Here is a 19,685-nt window from a genome sequence, read left to right on the forward strand (position 1 = left end):
GCATTTTTGAAGCTAATTTCCTGTAATTCAATAAAAATAAATCCATGGTTTATCATATGTTCATATGCTATCTGGGGAGGGGTGGGTTGCGACCTCAAGGGTAGAAAGGAGGGGGAGATGAAGACTCAGAAACACAGAGAGATGGATCTATTAATCAATGAAGCCCACACAATAGAAATAGGGATCTTGTGAAATGAGAAAATACATCGAAGAGCAAAACATATGCCTATATATACATTTTCAATCCCTGGAACAGATAGTTTATTTTTCCCAGTCTTAATTTTAATAGCCTGGGAAAAAGCCTGTCAAAATTTGATTTGATTTGATTTTGATATCCAAGGACAATGACTGGTGATTTAGCCCAGGTTAAACCCTGATTAGAGTGTATCTGTGAGAGTTTGGTCTAAACAACTTCTAAACTCTAACAGCTGTAGCTGCCCAACATTACAACCCATAATGAAAGGCACAAGACACTTTAAAATGACCTCCCCAATGTGCATAATAAAACATTTAATGTGTCCGCTGTTTGTCTGAGACTAATAATAGAAACTAATGGACTCAAGTTTTCCCTTTCTCCTCTGGTGCTCTTTCTCTTCTTTTTATTTGTTGTGTTTGTGTATGTACAGTTGAAGTCGGAAGTTTACATACACTTCGGAGTCATTAAAACACATTTTTCAACCCCTCCACAACACACTATAGTTTTGGCAAGTCGGTTAGGACACCTACTTTGCATGACACAAATAATTTTTCCAACAATTGTTTACAGACAGATTATTTCACTTATATTTCACTGTATCACAAGTCCAGTGGGTCAGAAGTTTACATGCACTAAGTTGACTGTGCCTTTAAACAGCTTGTCAGGAGGAATGGGCCAAAGGTCACCCAACTTATTGTGGGAAGCTTGCGGAAGGCTAACCAAAACTTTTGACCCAAGTTAAACAATTTAAAGGCAATGTTACCAAATACTAATTGAGTGTATGTAAACTTCTGACCCACTGGGAATGTGATGAAAGAAATAAAAGCTGAAATGAATCATTCTCTCTACTATTATTTGGACATTTCACATTCTTAATAAATTAAAGTGGTGATCGTAACTGACCTAAAACAGGGAATTTCTACTTGGATTAAATGTCAGGAATTGTGAAAAACTGAGTTTAAATGTATTTGGCTAAGGTGTATGTAAACTTCCGACTTCAACTGTAAGTATTCAGACCCTTTGCTATGAGACTTGAAATTGAGCTCAGGTGCATCCTGTTTCCATTGATCATCCTTGAGATGTTTCTGGTAAATTTAACTGATTATACATGATTTGGAAAGGCACACACCTGTCTATATAAGGTCCAACATTTGACAGTGCATTTCAGAGCAAAAATCAAGCCATGAGGCGAAAGGAATTGTCTGTAGACCTCCGAGACCGGATTGTGTTGAAGGAACAGATCTGGGGAAGGGCATCAAAATATTTGTCCTTGAGTGGCCCAGCCAGAGCCCGGACTTGAAACAGATCGAACATCGCTGGAGAGAACTGAAAATAGCTGTGCAGCAACGCTCCCTGCATAAGAGGATCTGCAGAGAAGAATGGGAGAAACTCCCCAAATACTGTGGTGGAAATTACAACGTCATGTAATTCACATTACTTTATATTAGAAGGTACTCTTATATTAGTACTTTCACACCCTGTTTGTTCTTATGAGAGGAGCCTCTGAGGCTTAACTCCGACAGTTGATTTACGATGCCTTGGTGAAAAACCCAAAGACTGCATTCCATTCCATGATTAGTGTCTGTGTGAAATGTTGGCCTGTCTGCCAGTGCCAGGCGAACCTTCCCTCCAGTTTATTTCTCCCACATTGCAGATGAACACTGGACTTCATAATTTGAGGGAAGGACCTATGTTACATTAGTATTTCTGTATAAACACTTAGTAAATGACCTAGAAACATACATTTGGCACCATGTAAATCTTGCTGTCTGTTGCGTGAGAGCATTTCTGTTTTTAGTCACGGAGACTCAGGAGAACTATAAAGAGTTGTAACCTTACCCTGCTTATTTGGGCTATTGACAATCACCATTGGGTGACCATTAATGCTCCATTATTGCAATAATTCTTTATAAAGTTTGATGAATTTGAGAACATCTAAAAGTCTTACTTTTGGTTAGAATAATTCCATGACAATACAGTTGTGCGAAGCTTGTAGCGTCATACCAAGAAGACTAGAGGCTGTAATCGCTGCCAAAGGTCTTTCAAAAGTACTGAGTAAACCGGTCTTTGTTTTGTCATTATGGGGTTTTGTGTTTAGACTGATGAGGGGATTTTTTTAATCAATTTTACAATATGGCTGCAACGTAACAAAATGTTTAAAAAGTCAAGGTGTCTGAAAACTTTACGAATGCGCCGTAGTACCCTCTGAGGAAAGGGTTCTACCGGGAAACAAAAGGGTTATACCTGGGACCAAAACGGGTTCCTCAAAGGGTTCTGCTATGGGGACAGCTGAAGAACCATTTTAGGTTCTAGATAACACCTTTTTTCGGAGAGTGTATAATGAAACAAGTCCACTCAGAGAATGGGCCCCAGTAGAGGTGTTAAAGGGAGAGTTTAGCGTTAGCACAATGACTGGCTTGAGAAACTACCTTTAACTTCCTTCATACTTAGACGCAGATACATACAAATTGTAACCACAAGTTCATCTGACTCTGGGGAAGTAGATAAAGTCAGATGAACTCGTGACTACAATTTTTATGTATCTGCGTCCAAGTATGAAGGAAGTTAAAGGTAGTTTCGCGTGCCAATGTTAACTAGTGTTAGTACAATGACTATAGATTTCCAGTTATTGTGCTAACGCTAGATAGCAATTTCTCTAACGCTAGTCAGCAACTTACTTCATACTGTACGCAGATACATAAAAATGGTATCCACAAGTTCATCTGACTCATTGTCAAAATCACAAACTATCCTTTTAAATTCAAATAAGCGCTGGCAATAAAAATAATGAAAAAAAGGTATGACTCATCACACTGGAGTGTGTTGATCTAACCTTGTACAGAAGGCTGATTAAAATTGGCAAGTGAACACCAGGTCTTTAATTACCAATAATTGTATTTGATTTAATCAGGTGCCTCTGATATTCAAGGCTATGAGCATATGCTCTGCAGGCATTACCATACCTAAATCAAACACAGAGAAAGCTGATCCTCCCCTCCCTCACCTCTATCTGTCTATTCCCATGCTGGCCATCTCTCCCTCTTCCATTTTGCTGGCATAGTGAATGTTCTTAATCACATCTGTGGAGGTTCATTAGCAGACTCTCTGTCTAGATGCAATATTTGGACTCTTATCCTGATTTTCTCCAACCTCGAAAACATGCATCTGCATCAGAAGCACTCATTATTCACAGAGAGGGCTCGTGTGAACCCCACTGACACACAATCAATTTTACACACTGATGGCATTCAATGCAGGCAGGTAAAAGAGGGGAGATATTTCCATTTTTTACTAAAGCAGATGGGTTTTTTAGGCACCTGAGATACAGACAACAGGGAGCAGAATGGATCTGCTGTTTGTTTACCGTACATGGCACACACACACACACACACACACACACACACACACACACACACACACACACACACACACACACTTGGGATCAATCTACACAACACAAACCTTTATCCCCAAGGCTTCACCCGTGAAGGCTGAGTATATGAAATCACAGGGTGTCAAAAACAATATAGCAGATAATACAATTGTCCCCCTCCATATACAGTACCTGACGCACCTGTGCTCAGGTGCATTGTGGGTACTCAGAAGCTATGGAGAAATGGAACTGAATCCCTTTTTGTGTCTACGACAACAGTTTGCTATGAGGTGCCACAGTCAGAAAACCATAAGGAAGGAAGATCTGAACACATATGCTTTCCTTCCCTCCCCTTCCCCCTGTACTCTCTGAACTTTGGTGTTTTCTGGAACAGCAGTTTGCTGCAAGAGTTACTCTGCTTTTTATCTAATGCAAATGTCAATCAAGATGAATTGAAAAATGCAGTTGCACATGACTGAAAGGAGCCCAAACTGCCTCTGAAAAAAGTACCTCACCATCTGATAGAGAATGCAGGTCAAACAAGGACATTTTGGGGCTTAAAGGGCCAATCTGCAGCTGAAACAATAAGTAAATGGCCACCCCACCTCTTTATTTCGTTAAAAGCTGAGGGATGGGCCTGAATGAATGTAACCACTCTCAAATTCATAGACAGAGATATGGACTGACTATCCATGATATCAACCTTTTGTTTAAACCATGTTTTGAGGCTATACAGTGTCTGTTTACATGTTCAATGTTTATAAACAATCGAGAGAAAAAAAGCTGTTTGGTAACTAACTCTAACACTTGACTCCATCCCCCCCCCCCTTACTAGCTCTGATCTCACTGATAGCTACCTTATTGAGGAAAATGTACTTACTATCTGTGATATGTGGTTGTCCCACCTAGCTACAGTATCTTAAGATGAATGCACTAACTAAGTCGCTTTGGATAAGAGCATCTGCTAAATGACTAAAATGAGTAAAACAAACATAGATTTGAGGTTCTGACGGGGTACGACAGTTGAACGAAGCTCATCAGGCAGTTATAAGTTATATTCTTCAAGAATAAATGGTTATATATCGTTAATTTATAAGTCCAAAAATGAATGCAGCAACTGCAAATTGCCACTTTAAGAGGCTGCCGATAGTGAATTACCTTATAGGACCTCCTCAGGGCATAGGATATGTCTTGGATATAAACCTTCACAATGCACCAACTATTTGATTTAAATTAAACTAAGGCTTCAAATGCCTAGCTCTGGGAAATTGATATTCGCAGCCCTTTCATCATGGACACAAACTCCTCAACACCACCGCCATTCCAGTTCCCCACATCAGTCTAACATAAGCAATTAGAACTCTAAATAGTAGTAGGCCTAGTTACTTTGTCTAAGCCCAAGACACCAGACTACTGCCAGACTACTGCTATTCCTCAGTGCAACTGATCAATGAATAACAAATGGCATGATGAGGCAATATAATAGGCATTGATCTAAATTATTAGCCTGGCCCCAGATTTGTTTATGTAATTGCGAATCTCATTGTCAAAGTCAGGCATGATAGTTCCATAAGGAGTTTCAGATTAATTTCAGATAACACGCTTATTCCACCAGGGAGAAGCAAACATCCCCAGCTGCGTGCACGGCATCTCAGTCTCAATAATATTGACAGGGGCTTTGCATGGATCTCAGCTCTCGTTTCAAACCTGCACTTCTGCACAGTGACAGATGGGATTGCCTTTCTCCATTGCCACAACGGCGAGGAAAGGCTTAACGTCCCCTTGGATGGAGGCCCTTACAGTCGGTTGCAAAAAATAAATTGAATTCCTGCTCAACAGATAGAATAAATATACGTGGCAGTGTGTTCAAGCCCTGTGTCTCTCTGGGAAGACCAAGCCTGGCCTGGCTGACACAATTAGGGATAGATTTGTATTCAAGTAACCACTAGCGAAAGAGAGAGAAAAAGTAACAGAAAGAGAGAGTAAAACAGAAGCGCTCTATGCAACCAGAAGCGATCTTCAAAACAAAACAACAAGCCTGCAAAAATGTTGTATTGAAAAAATGTATTATTATAAAAATGTGGGCTACAGAAAGAAACAAAATAGTACAATTTGAAGCCATATGGCATTAAGTATTAGAAGCAATAGAATTTGTTTTTATTATGAGACAAACAAGATGGGTATGAATATGGTGTATGATGCCATCAAGGTTTGTTGAAATGTATGTAAGTCTGAGTTGGTGTTTTTGTCTTTACTCATCTTTATTCTTCATGTTGAAGGTTGGGCATTAAGTCCCAGCCGACCTCATCTCTAGTTTAATGTATCTACGTTTGTGAAATGTTAAGTTGCCTATTGTCTTTGTATACAGTATATGTTTGTATTTTCTAAAACCCAAATAAATAAAATAAATAAAAAACTGAATTGCAAATATATAGTTGCAGTACTTAACTCAAATCAGAGGGGTAATTTGAAACAAAATCCTGTGCTATAATTACCATAATCAACGTAGACCACTGAACTCCAAATAGCCATGTGTAAGTGTATATTCTCCAGTGAGTGCCTAGGGGTTTTGTTATGCAGATTTATTTTTATATAACAGTACTGACTAATTTAGTGGTTAGATGAACACAAATGTTTTGATAGCATGCTACTGTATGCTGCCCAAAGCAAGACGCTATTGTATGTTTCTGTTAGGGAGTACCCTCAGGTAAACAAACAACGTCATTGTTCACTAAGAGTAGTAAACAGTGATTTTATAAACTGAATTAATAGTTTGGGGGGCAGTTTTCAGCTACTTTGAGACTTGTAGGGAAAGGAAGTTGATTCATGATTTATGATTCTATGGAAAATCGTTGAGCAGAGGATTAAGATTCATCTGAACATAAAAATGATGCATTCTGAGACAAAATGCATCTGGAATAACATCAATTTGTCTCCGTTAATATAACAATTGATGATTAGTCTCAATTCCGTGTAAACTCAAATTGAATTAAACATGCATCGATCCAGTGTTTCATGTGAGACTTGTCATCTTTGTTGATTATTTTTTTGTTTGTTTTACCTCAAAGCATGCCAATAGAATATACATTCTCATAATTCTTCCCTTTCAGATGCAATGTAGTGTTTTATCACTGATAGCCTCTCAGTCTGCTGAGGCTTTTGCCTGGAGATCATTGAATGATATGCCCTTACCCGTGCAGTTAGACGAGGCATCATTAACAACGTAGAGAGATGAAACTGAACCGGGTATTATTATTTCCAAAAAGCTCTGTCTCAAATCACAATTAGATGTTAATCCATGTTTCTCAAAAGTCAAGTTTCGAAGTTGTTCCAAACTTCAAATTTCTAAGTGTTTAAGGTTAAGTTTACGCATTAACTCCACATTTTTAAGGTTAGGGTTAAGTTTAGGCATTTACTCCGAAGTCCTAAGGTTAGGCATTAACTCCAAATGGTTAAGGTAAGGGTTAAGGTTTGGGATAGGCATTAAATAAAAATAGATATTATGTTTTTTGCGCTGGATTTGAACATACAATTTTTTGCCCATCCACCATACCAGTCCATAATGCCATCACAAAACCGAAACTTAAAAGGCTCCTTAACAGCTTCTACACCCAAGCCATTAGACTGCTAAACAAACTATTTGCATTGACCCCCTTTTTACGCTGCTGCTACTCGTTGTTTATTATCTATGCATAGTAACTTTATCCCTACCTACATGTACATACAGTACCTCAATACCTCATACCTCGACTAACCTGTACCCCCACACATTGAGTCGGTATCGGTATCCCCTGTATATAGCCTAGTTATTGTTATTTTAATGTGTTACTTTTTAAAAACCTTTGTTTATTAGTAAATATTTTCTGAACTCATATTTTCAGCATTGTTGGTTAACAGCTTGGGATGTTACTTGAAGGTAACATCGCTCACCGTTGCCCCTAGTGGACAGTTTCCACATCATCCTCAGACATGGATCGACATCTAATACTGACTTGTATCTTTATATATATTTTTTATTTAACCTATATTTCACAAGGCAAGTCTTAAGAACAAATTCTTACTTACAATGATGGCCTACTGGGGAACAGTGGGTTAGATGCCTTGTTCAGGGACAGAACGACAGATTTTTACCTTGTCAGCTTAGGGATTCAATCCAGCAACCTTTTGGTTACTGGCCCAATGCTCTAACCACTAGGGGACCTGCTGCTCCAAAATCATGGGTGACCTGGCTGATTATTTCATAGTTTTTCTGACATTTTACTGGAAACCATGACTATATGCCTGATTGTTGGGGTGACAGGTAGCCTAGTGGTTAGAGCGTTGGACTAGTAACCAAAAGGTTGCAAGCGAGATCTCCTGAGCTGACAAGGTAAACGAAAATCTGTCGTTCTGCCCCTAAACAAGGCACTGTTCCTAAGCCGTCATTGAAAATAAGAATTTGTTCTTAACGGACTTGCATAGTTAAATAAAGGAAAAATAAAATTGTTGAGAGTGCTTTCATTTCTAAGGCTAATAACAACCAACCATTTTCTGCTATGTTCCCAACAATCACATCAGCCCTCTCTCACTTATTGTGTCATATAAATCATTCACACTCAATATTTCTAATCAGTGCCCAGTATAATCCACAACACCGTCAAAAGAGCTGCATTTCTGTTTGATATAAAGGATGTTTTATACATTTAGGGCCAAGGGACATCCCCGCAAGCCAAATAGTAACTTTCTTTGATAACTATGCCTCATCCCATATGCCTCATAGAACTAGCAAAGACAATCCAGGTTCTTTGCGGAGGCACCTAACACCCATCTGGTGTGAAGAATTAGTATTTTACAGCCTTTTCTGTCCGCTTGTATCAATTTGTTCAAGGCCAAGCAGCCTGCAATGCAACCTCAGCCTCCGAAAGACTCCAGCAGTCCTTTCAGACTGTGTTGCCATGGCAACAGGCAGCAATAAAGAACAACCACCACCTGATTGGTCTTGAAAATAAACATAAAGTTACAGTTCTCAGAATTGTTCTCAGAATTGTAGAGGACGAGGCCATACCTGAGGTAAGATTAGACCCAAGTGAAATAATCATAGAGTAGCACTCTCCTAAACAAAACATTTTAGTACTCATCACTGCATTCTCTACCAGAAAGTTGTTTGGCCCTCTTTGAAGTCACGTAGGTTAATACATTGCTATCTTTTCATTTATAAAGCCATTTTACAAAAAGTCCCAATGTACCTAACATCTTTACTAAACTTTAGACATACGAGTTACCACACCTGGTCTCTGGAAATTCCTTTGATCTCTACTGAGTTAGGTAAATCGGCTTTTAGTGTTCTTGCACCTTATTTGTGGAACAATCTTCAAAATGTTCTTACATTTGATGTTTTGGTGCCACTAGGGCAATTCAGAAGGCAGATTGAGGAACTTATTACTGATGAATGTGTTAATTTTTTATGACCATGTTGTTCTTTCTATTTGCATTTTGTATTAATATTAATGTGTGTATTTTCTGTAATTTATGTAATTCAGGGCTCATCTGTAAAAGAGACCTTGGTCTCAGTATGACCAAAATAAAGGTTAAAAAAATACACTGCTCTCTTAGATTCTCTTCGACGTGTGCATGACTGTGTGTGTATGTATTACTCTTCGCAGCATTAACGGGATACTTCGGGATTTTGGCAATGAAGCCCTTTATCTACTTCCCCATAGTCAGACGAACTCACGGATACCATTTGTATGTCGCCGTGTCCAGTTTGAAGGAAATTAGCGGTAGTTCCGTGAGACAATTCTAACTAGTGTTAGCTCAATGACTGGACGTCTATGGGTATCTACTGCAGATACCCATAGACATCCAGTCATTGCGCTAACGCTGGTTAGCAAATGTGCTAGCTCTAGATAGCAACTTTCTTCAAACTCTACGCATAGACATAAAAATGGTTTCCACGAGTTCTTCTGACTCTGGGGAAGTAGATAAAGGGCCTCATTGCCAAAATCCCAAAGTTTCCCTTTAATCCTTTGTAAAACACATGTAACAGAGTAAAAAATGGAGTCTTGGTTATATGTGAGTTTTACCAAAATGAAGTTGTCTACCAGTGTTGATGGAGCCTCCAAACGGTTAAAGGTGTTAATGCAGATCTGGTACAACGTGTGTTGCTGATGTTCTCCAGCAGACAAAGCTATTCCTATACTAGAGGTACATGTACATATCCTGAAACATGCTGTCTGCAATATTTCATACCTTTTACAATATATATTTTTTTTATACTTTAAAACATTATAGTTATTATCCATGTTGGGATGTGATGGTGGATGTACAGTTTAGCTTGCTAACAATAACTTTGTGGACTATTTGCTCTGCGCCACGTTTTTGTAAGCTAGATAGCAAGCTAGCTAGCGAGTGTTCGAAATCGTCACATTTCTGATGCAAGCTGCATATGTATGAGGATTGTGCATTAAGTGATTTATGAAAAGGAAATGTTTTCTTTTCTTTTACAAATCCAGATCCTGTCACGTTTGCAGTGACCCTTGGGCATGTGTGAAGACATTCACACATTGTCTGTCTTCCAGGTATGTTTTAATATGTGTTATTCAGTGTGTTGTGCATGCTTGTTGGTTCTCCTGCAGAGCTCACGATTACTCTCTCGCTCTCAATGCAAAGCAATGTAGTCGTTCTGATTTGGAATTCTGGTTGAATATGTGAATTGTTTGTAAAATTTAGAAAATGCCTTTGACTTTAATTGGATAGAATTGAATTGGATTTATATTGTACTAAAACTATACGATAATTTGTTTAAATGTGTATTGTGGATTATGTATTCATGTTAATATGTAAAGAAAATGTTATTATTTTAATTGTATAATAAAAATATACAAATCTAAAGCTATTCCTATGCTGGAGATCCTGTCATGTTTGCAGTGACCCTTGTGCATGTATGAAGACATTCATACGTTGTGTCTGTCTTCCAGGAATAAATAAGACCCGAAAGCAAGTCCTGTATCTGTCATCCCTCTGACCAGCCAAACAGAGTTACACATATTTCACAGAATTCCGTGGCTGACGCATTTACCACTACTCAGCATTAACACATCAGGCCTTCAGTGACCTGGTACTTCCAGAGTGAGGCTACATAACAGAAGTCTTTGAACAGCCAGCCGACTGGAAGTCCTCAGATTATGATTTGGAAGGAGTTTGTTCTAGGACGTAATTAGAGAGGCTCAGTGTTTGAACAGGCTAAGTAGTCAAATAAGTAGGACGACTAAAACTACTTCACCAATTACCACCGTTCAAACGAGGACACTTGGTCTCGTGGTTTCTTGGCTCATTGGTTAGGATTATTAATTTATTCATTCCTTTACTCCATTGAAACTTGGGGTGGGTAACTTGTAAAGAACCTGTTGCATTAATCACTCAGAAATGTCTTCACTGAACTGCAGAATCGGTCTAAGACATCAATCTTTTAATCACAAGTGTTGCACAAGATTACAGTAAATTTTACTAAGACCACCCTGTGGGGACAAACTTCTGTAAAACTGACACTTTAAATCCGACAGAAAATGAACTCTGTGCACCACAGCGGGTTAACTAGTAGAGTCACCATCAAACTAACTATCTGACAGAATACTGTTACTATCTGTTTATAACAGTAGACTCTTTCAATCTTTCCTCTGTTAAAGATGCACTCTGGGATCTTAAGCATAACAAATTCATAACATATTGCAGAAATTGGATTTGTAACATACCACATGAATAGCAAATTACGTACGATATCATACAAATTGCAAAATCATATCACACGAAATGGCTGACGTAGTACACAATTGGCTGAAATAGTACACAACAAACAGGGACCGTTTTTGGGTCGTGAGCACCTTTTTCAAAACTACTGGCTGAAGTTATACAAAAGTTTGAGAGTGCATCTTTAAGCCTCTTTCACACACATACACAGTCGTCTTACCTGCAATGTTTGTGTGGGCCACTCAGCGTCTCGATGACAAAGCATTCTCCATCATTCAAGCAGTAGGCCAGGTCCTTCACGTGACATTGCTTGAAATGCTCTGAACGCATTTGAGGAATGGTGGGTGACGCTGCAGAGAAAATAACAAAATTACAGAAAAGGGAGATGGAGAAAGAGAGAAAAAAGAAAGAGATAATTTTAGTTAAAACTTCTTATGGCTGGGGGCAGCATTGAGTAGCTTGGATGAATAAGGTGCCCAGAGTAAACTGCCTGCTACTCAGTCCCAGAAGCTAAGATATGCATATCATTAGTAGATTTGGATAGAAAACTCTCTGAAGTTTCTAAAACTGTTTGAATGATGTCTGAGTATAACAAAACTCATACGGCAGGCAAAAAACCTGAATAAAATTCCAACCAGGAAGTGGGAAATCTGAGGTTTGCAGGTTTACCTATCCAATATACAGTGTCCATGGGGTAATATTACACTTCATAAGGCTTCCACTACATGTCAACAGTCTTTCGAACCTTGTTTGATGATTCTACTGTGAAGGATGAGGGAATAAGAACTGAGTGAGTCAGGGCTCTGGCAGCACCCCCGTGAGAGTTAGCTGCATTCCATCGCATTTCTACAGACAAAGGAATTCTCCGGTTGAAACATCATTGAAGATTTATGTTAAAAACATCCTAAAGATTGATTCTATACATCGTTTGACATGTTTCTACAAACTGTAATGTAATTTTTTTTACTTTTCGTCTGGCCTGCGCGTCATCAATTTGGATTTTGGAACTAAACGCGCGAACAAAAAGGAGGTATTTGGACATAAATTAAGGACGTTATCGAACAAAACAAACATTTATTGTGGAACTGGGATTCCTGGGAGTGCATTCTGATGAAGATCATCAAAGGTAAGTGAATATTTATAATAATATTTCTGACTTCTGTTGACTCCAACATGGCGGGTACCTGTTTGGCTTGTTTTGGTCTCTGAGCGCTGTACTCAGATTATTGCATGGTGTGCTTTTTCCGTAAAGTTTTTTTTATTTTTTATCTGACACAGCGGTTGCATTAACTTCTTATGGCTGCAGGGGCAGTATTGAGTAGCTTGGATAAAAGGTGCCCATTTCAAACGGCCTCGTACTCAATTCTTGCTCGTACAATATGCATATTATTATTACTATTGGATAGAAAACACTCAAGTTTCTAAAACCGTTTGAATTATATCTGTGAGTAAAACAGAACTCATTTTGCAGCAAACTTCCTGTCAGAAAGTGAAAAATCTATAATCGAGGCTCTGTTCCAGGGCCTCCCTAATCGTTTGCTTGAAATCTGTTAGTATACATGCACTTCATACGCCTTCCACTAGATGTCAATAGGCTGTGAGCGGTGAAATGGGGTCTCTAGCTCTTTCTATGGTCAAAAGAGAGAGCTTGGAATGACAGGACCCCAATTTCCTTTGCTCAGGAAGACGCGGAAAGGACTTCCGCATTGGCTTCTGAAAAGCTTTTGTTATAGACGGCAAATATCTCCGGCTTTGATTTTATTTGATAAATGTGACAATATCATCGTAAAGTATGTTTTTTCAATATAGTTTAATCAGATTATAGAATTTTTTTCGGGAGTTTTGGCGTGTTCCGTTCTCTGAGTTTGTTGACGATGGAGAGCTTCGCGCCACTTGGCAAGTTTTGCTTGCAAATTTGAGAGGGGAAAAAGGACATTCTAAATCCAAACAACGATTGTTCTGGACAAAGGACCACTTGTACAAGATTCTGATGGAAGCTCAACCAAAGTAGGACACATTTATGATGTTATTTCCTATTTCTGTCGAAAATGTGTTGTTGTGTTTTCCGCCTTGAGTTTTGGCGCTGTGTCGCTATAACGTAAGCTGTATGTCGTAATGAAGTTATTTTTATAATTCTAACACGGCGATTGCATTAAGAACTAGTGTATCTATCATTTGCTGTACAACAAGTATTTTTTAGTAACGTTTATGATTAGTTATTTGGTCAGAATAGGTGAGTGTCAGAAATATATCCGGACATTCTGGGGAAAAAGATGCGAAGTTTTCACAATGTATAACCACGGATTTCAGCTCTAAATATGCACATTTTCGAACAAAACATAAGTGTATTGTATAACCTGATGTTATAGGACTGTCATCTGATGAAGTTTGTCCAGGTTAGTGAAAAATTATATATCTTTTGCTGTTTTCTTGCGATCGCTAACTTTTGCTGCTGATAAATGGGTTGTGTTTTTGGCTATTGTGGTAAGCTAATATAATGCTATATTGTGTTTTCGCTGTAAAACACTTAAAGAATCGGAAATATTGGCTGGATTCACAAGATGTTTGTCTTTCATTTGCTGTACACCATGTATTTTTCATAAATGTTTTATGATGAGTATTTAGGTATTTCAATTTGGTCTCTGTAATTTTTCTAGCTGCTTCGGTGCTATTTCCGATTGTAGCTGCAATGTAAAACTATGATTTATACCTCAAATATGCAAATTTTTCAAACAAAACATAGATTTATTGTATAACATGTTATAAGACTGTCATCTGATGAAGTTGTTTCTTGGTTGGTTTGGTTGGTTCTTGGTTAGTTTGGTTGGTTTTGTGCATGCTACCTGTGCTGTGAAAAATGTCTGTGCTTTTTTCTATTTGGTGGTGAGCTAACATAAATATACGTGGTGCTTTCGCTGTAAAACATTCAAAAGATCGGACATGTTGGCTGGATTCACAAGATGTTTATCTTTCATTTGCTGTATTGGACTTGTTAATGTGTGAAAGTTAAATATTTCTAAAAAATATATTTTGAATTTCACGCCCTGCACTTGGACGGGCTGTTGTCATATTGAGCCCGACACCGGCCTGCAGCCATAAAAGGTTAAGGAGTAGTTTATCTAAAGTTCCACGTAAAACACTTGTATCTTTTATCAATGTTTATTATGATTATTTCTGTAAATTGATGTGGCTCTGTCACGTTCTGACCATAGTTCTTGTGTGTTTTACTTTTTTTAGTGTTTGGTCAGGCCGTGAGCTGGGTGGGCATTCTATGTTGTGTGTCTAGTTTGTCTGTTTCTATGTTTGGCCTAATATGGTTCTCAATCAGAGGCAGGTGTTTTGTGTTGTCTCTGATTGGGAATCATATTTAGGTGGCTTGTTTTGTGTTGGGGTTTGTGGGTGGTTGTTTCCTGTCTTTGTGTTCATTTTCACCAGAGAGGACTGTTTCGGTTTGCCACGTTTGTTATTTTTGTATTGTTGTAAGTATTCACAGTTTCGTTTATTAAACATGTTGAGGACTGGCTACACTGCGTGTTGGTCCGATCCCTGCTACATCTTCTCTTCTCGTGAAGAGGAGGAAGGCTGCCGTTACAGGCTCTCTGCAAAATCACAGGATGATTGAGGCAAATCGTTACTGAACATAACGCGCCAATGTAAACTAAGATTTTTGGGTATAAATATGAACTTTATCGAACAAAACATACATGTATTGTGTAACATGAAGTCCTATGAGTGTCATCTGATGAAGATCATCAAAGGTTAGTGATTCATTTTCTCTATTTCTGCTTTTTGTGACTCCTGTCTTTGGCTGAAAAAATGGCTGTGTTTTTCTGTGACTAGGTACTGACCATACATAATCAGATGGTGTGCTTTCGTCATAAAGCCTTTTTGAAATCGGACACTCTGGTGGGATTAACAACAAGTGTATCTTTAAAATGGTGTAAAATACTTGTATGTTTGAGGAATTTTAATTATGAGATTTCTGTTATTTGAATTTGGTGCCCTGCACTTTCACTGGCTGTTGTGAAGTCAATCCCCTTAACGGGATCTCAGCCATAAGAAGTTAAAAAATAACAAGGAACACATTTCATCAGTTCATATTCAAATCATAACGATAAGACATATATTTGTTATGCCTATCTACGACTAAGTAGTAAGCAACATGTAAAACTCAAAAAGGTACTCTAAGAACTGAAAAAAATCTAAATCAAATAAAACTCCCAACAAATTCCCCAGAAATGCACAGTAAGACCACACCCTGCACTGCTGCAGCTGGAGTAGCCATGTGAGTGTTTTCCTATTAGTCTCCTTTGCAGGTTTCATTACTGTAGAAGTGACAGTGGACGTGCTGTAATACATGGTATGTAAAGTTAATACAACGCCCAGTGTTTGCTTAGCTCCTGGTACATCACTGAGAGAAGATGAATGAGGGATGCTGATAATCTGTCCTGCTATGATTAATACTGGAAGGTCTGCAGTGTTTGGGAACTTGACTCCTCAAAATGATTAATAACACCAAGCCTGGTGTACACAGAGCCTACGGTGTGGTGAGAATATCAACTTTGCCTAACTGATGACAGTCCTATTAAAATGCTAGACCATGCCTCAATGGTCCTTCATACATGGGGAGTTAGCCTAACTAAACCGGGGTTGAGCCATGCCTTTGTGTTTTTCATTTCACGTATGCTGACAGTACGCATTAAGTACAGAGAACCCTGACTCGAACAGGTATGTGGTGCCAAACTGGATCAGAACATCTACTGCTTTCTCAGTCAGTTTCTCAACCTCAAAAAGCATCTTGCATCAATCAGTGTATTCCAGTTCAGAATGAAAAGGATTACTTGTGTTTTAACAGCAACAGTTATCTTCCATCTTCATCTGTACTGTTACTTAGGGTTGCACTAGTAGCTAGATAGCTAGATAGCTTGCTTTGGCTAACGTTAGCTAGCTAGCTATTGGCTGTGTACAAGGGGATTGTTTGAAAGAGAAACTCACATCGACTACTATGAGCGATGGTACTCCCTTATTTCTGCTTATCATCACCTGTTATAAAATCACAAAAATGCCTTGCTGACTTACTTTCCGCTGTCGAAGCACTGTTTCCTGAAGCATTATGCCCTGTTCTGAAAGAGCTCCCTGGGTTTACCGTCATGCTGTGGATGTTTGGTCAGTTAATATGTTCGTTTTGAGAGACTCATTACTAAGCACTTCTCTGCACAAAACACATTGTGGGCACTCCTCATTATTTCTCAAAGTTTGTATTAAACCAAGAGAGAGGAACTCATCGCTGTATTTGGTTTCATGAAAATTGAGCTCAGTCAGAACTTGTCGCTATCTTCAGTCCATTTGATGACAGCAGTGAGTGATGGCGAGTGGGAATTACAAGCCAGTGGCTGACAGCACATCGTCTGCTGCTGAACAACAGCATTGCAGCGTGTGGGTCGCGTAGTAAAAAGATCCGTTAAACCATGAAGCACACAGGCATCTTCCACACACTCGCGCAGCTGCCAAACTGAGCAGAGCCACCGCTGCTAAGCAGAGAGCGCACTGAACAGAGTGCAGTTGCAGTAATTAATGCAATAATTCTAAATGTACTCTGACCCGTCGCGACCCACCATTAACAGGTCTGTGACCCACTGCGACCCATACTTTAAGAAGGGCTGGTCTAGACCTGTTGTTTAGAAAGCATGTGACGGATCACATTTGATTATGTGGACCTCTGGTTGAGAGTCTCTCTGCATGCAGAGTGTATGCCATCCAGAGGAACTGGGGCTCATTTCACTGGGTGTGTTGTTACAGAGAGGGGAACATCTCCAGTAAGAGTGCCTCTCTATAGCTGCCACAAAAAGGGAAGTGCTCTTCACCCCCTATTAAATCTCTTTTTACGCCAGGGAATCCAAGTATAACACAACCAGAGCCAATGGAAAGGACTCTCAGGCAAGGCCCAGGGGACAGATGGTTACCATGATGTTGGAGCACCACCAAAGCATTGCTTTTAAAAGGGCAGGGATATGTATGCAGGCTGTCATTATAAGCTTTATTCAGTGTTAATGACAGCCCTTTCTGAATCTACCCTGCTCTACTACTTCTCCTATACAACAACAGCAGAATTTGACTTTACTGTATTTGTGACCCCTCAAAAACTCAGGTAAAATACAGGAACAGATTATTTGACCTCGGACCCTTATGTCTAATTACCACCATTGTTTGCTTCACTACTGCCTCCCCTACCAGACCTCACCCACCCACCCACCCACCCACCCACCCACCCACCCACCCACCCACACACACACACACACACACACACACACACACACACACACACACACACACACACACACACACACACACACACACACACACACACACACACACACACACACACAACTCCTCCACTCCTTTCCTCTATCAACCAGACCTGATGTGATGAGCTATAGCCTTTGGAGTTGTTTTTTTTTCAAATACTTTGAGTGTTTAAGGCTGTCTGAAGTGCAATATGGGTGGGTTTTGCACTTTTTGGATAAATTCATTGGTTATACAGCGCCACGCAAGCTCAATCAAGCACAGTAAAAGTAATTGAAAGAAAACAAATACTATCTAAACCTACGTCTGCTAGCAACTGACAATGAATTGCCGGACTAAAGATATAAATTAGCTCCAGAGATATGTAACTCCAGTGCATTTAAATGGTTTTATAAACTGAAATGTTGGTTAAGAAACAAGTACAGAAACAGACTCAATGTTGAGCATGACCTCAGGGTTGCACTGTCAGAAACTGAGACCAGAATAGACCTGCTTGTTGAAAACTTGAACCAGTCACACACCTATCATTAGGACTGTGTGTGTGTGTGTGTGTGTGTGTGTGTGTGTGTGTGTGTGTGTGTGTGTGTGTGTGTGTGTGTGTGTGTGTGTGTGTGTGTGTGTGTGTGTGTGTGTGTGTTTTACGGTCTACATCTGTGTGATGTGATCAATCAGTTTATTCCAGTTCAGAATAAAAATATTTATTGCATTTTAACAGTAACAGTTCCAACCTAGACTTGTTTTCAACAATCATTTCTACAGTATGATGTACTGTAGGCCTGATCATTTTTCATCTTTACTGTCGCTATTTTATTTGTATTTATTTAACCTTTATTTAACTAGGCAAGTCAGTTAAGAACAAATTCTTAATTACAATGACTGACTACCAAAAGGCAAAAGGCCTCCTGCGGGGACAGGGGCTGGGATTAAAAAATAAAATAAATTAATAAAAATATAGGACAAAACACACATCACGACAAGAGAGACAACTCAACACTACATAAACACTTTTTTTCTGGCCTCTCTGTCGTAAAGCCCAGCTCTGGAGTGTATGGCTTAAAGTGGTCCTATGGACAGATACTCCATTCACCGCTGTGGAGCTTTGCAACTCCTTCAGGGTTATCTTTGGTCTCTTTGGTGCCTCTCTGATTAATGCCCTCCTTGCCTGGTCCATGAGTTTTGGTGGGCGGCCCTCTCTTGGCAGATTTGTTGTGGTGCCCTATTCTTTCCATTTTTTATAATGGATTTAATGGTGCTCCGTGGGATGTTCAAAGTTTTGGATATTATTTTATAACCCAACCCTGATCTGTGCTTCTCTACAACTTTGTCCCTGACCTGTTTGGAGAGCTTCTTGGTCTTCATAGTACCGCTTGCTTGGTGGTGCCCCTTGGTTAGTGATGCTACGGACTCTGGGGCCTTTCGGAACAGATGTATATAGACTGAGATCATGTGACAGATCATGTGACACTTAGATTGCACACACCTCTTGTCCGTATTTTATTTTTTAGAATAGTTCTTTTTTTCATTTCACCAATTTGAACTATTTTGTGTATGTCCATTACTATGAAATCCAAATAAAAATCAATTTAAATTCCAGGTACTTTTGCAAAGCTGTGTGATGTGATCAATCAGTTCATAATTAAAATTATGTATTGTATTTTAACAGCAACAGTTCCAACCTAGACACATATGTAAGAGTGTTTTTAGTGGGGAAAAATAAACATGAGTAGCTATTTATATGGGTATTTCATTTAACTGTTATTTGTCTATGTTGCATTTGTTCATGGGCATACAGTAAGGGCAATGAAATGTACCGATATTTATGTATAGTCCCATGTTTTCGTAAACTTGGGTCCCAGACAAACACTGAATTTCTAATTTGGGTCCCAGGCTGAAAAAGACTAACAGTGAAATGTTTAAGTACTCTTCCCAACAATAACGAGAGAAATAAAAATAGAGAAATAATAGAAAGTAGAACACGTAATTATAAAAGTACTAATAAATTCACATTAGTAACGATAACTTGGCTATATACACGGGGTACCAGTACAGAGTCAATGTGCAGGGCATACAAGGTAATTGAGGTAGATA

At 39.1% G+C, this 19,685-nt stretch overlaps 1 protein-coding gene across 2 annotated transcripts in view; it reads right to left on the reverse strand.

The window, feature by feature from the left end:
- Positions 1 to 19,685, reverse strand: part of LOC139570975 (pro-neuregulin-3, membrane-bound isoform-like) — a 532,592-nt gene that overhangs the window by 188,656 nt on the left and 324,251 nt on the right. For both annotated transcript variants that reach the window (XM_071393388.1, XM_071393387.1), the window contains exon 2: positions 11,515 to 11,644. In XM_071393388.1, the coding sequence (XP_071249489.1) occupies positions 11,515 to 11,644 (130 nt within the window). The remainder of the gene's footprint in view (positions 1 to 11,514; positions 11,645 to 19,685) is intronic.

This window comes from Salvelinus alpinus, chromosome 3 (genome assembly GCF_045679555.1).
Source record: "Salvelinus alpinus chromosome 3, SLU_Salpinus.1, whole genome shotgun sequence".
NCBI lineage: Eukaryota > Metazoa > Chordata > Actinopteri > Salmoniformes > Salmonidae > Salvelinus > Salvelinus alpinus.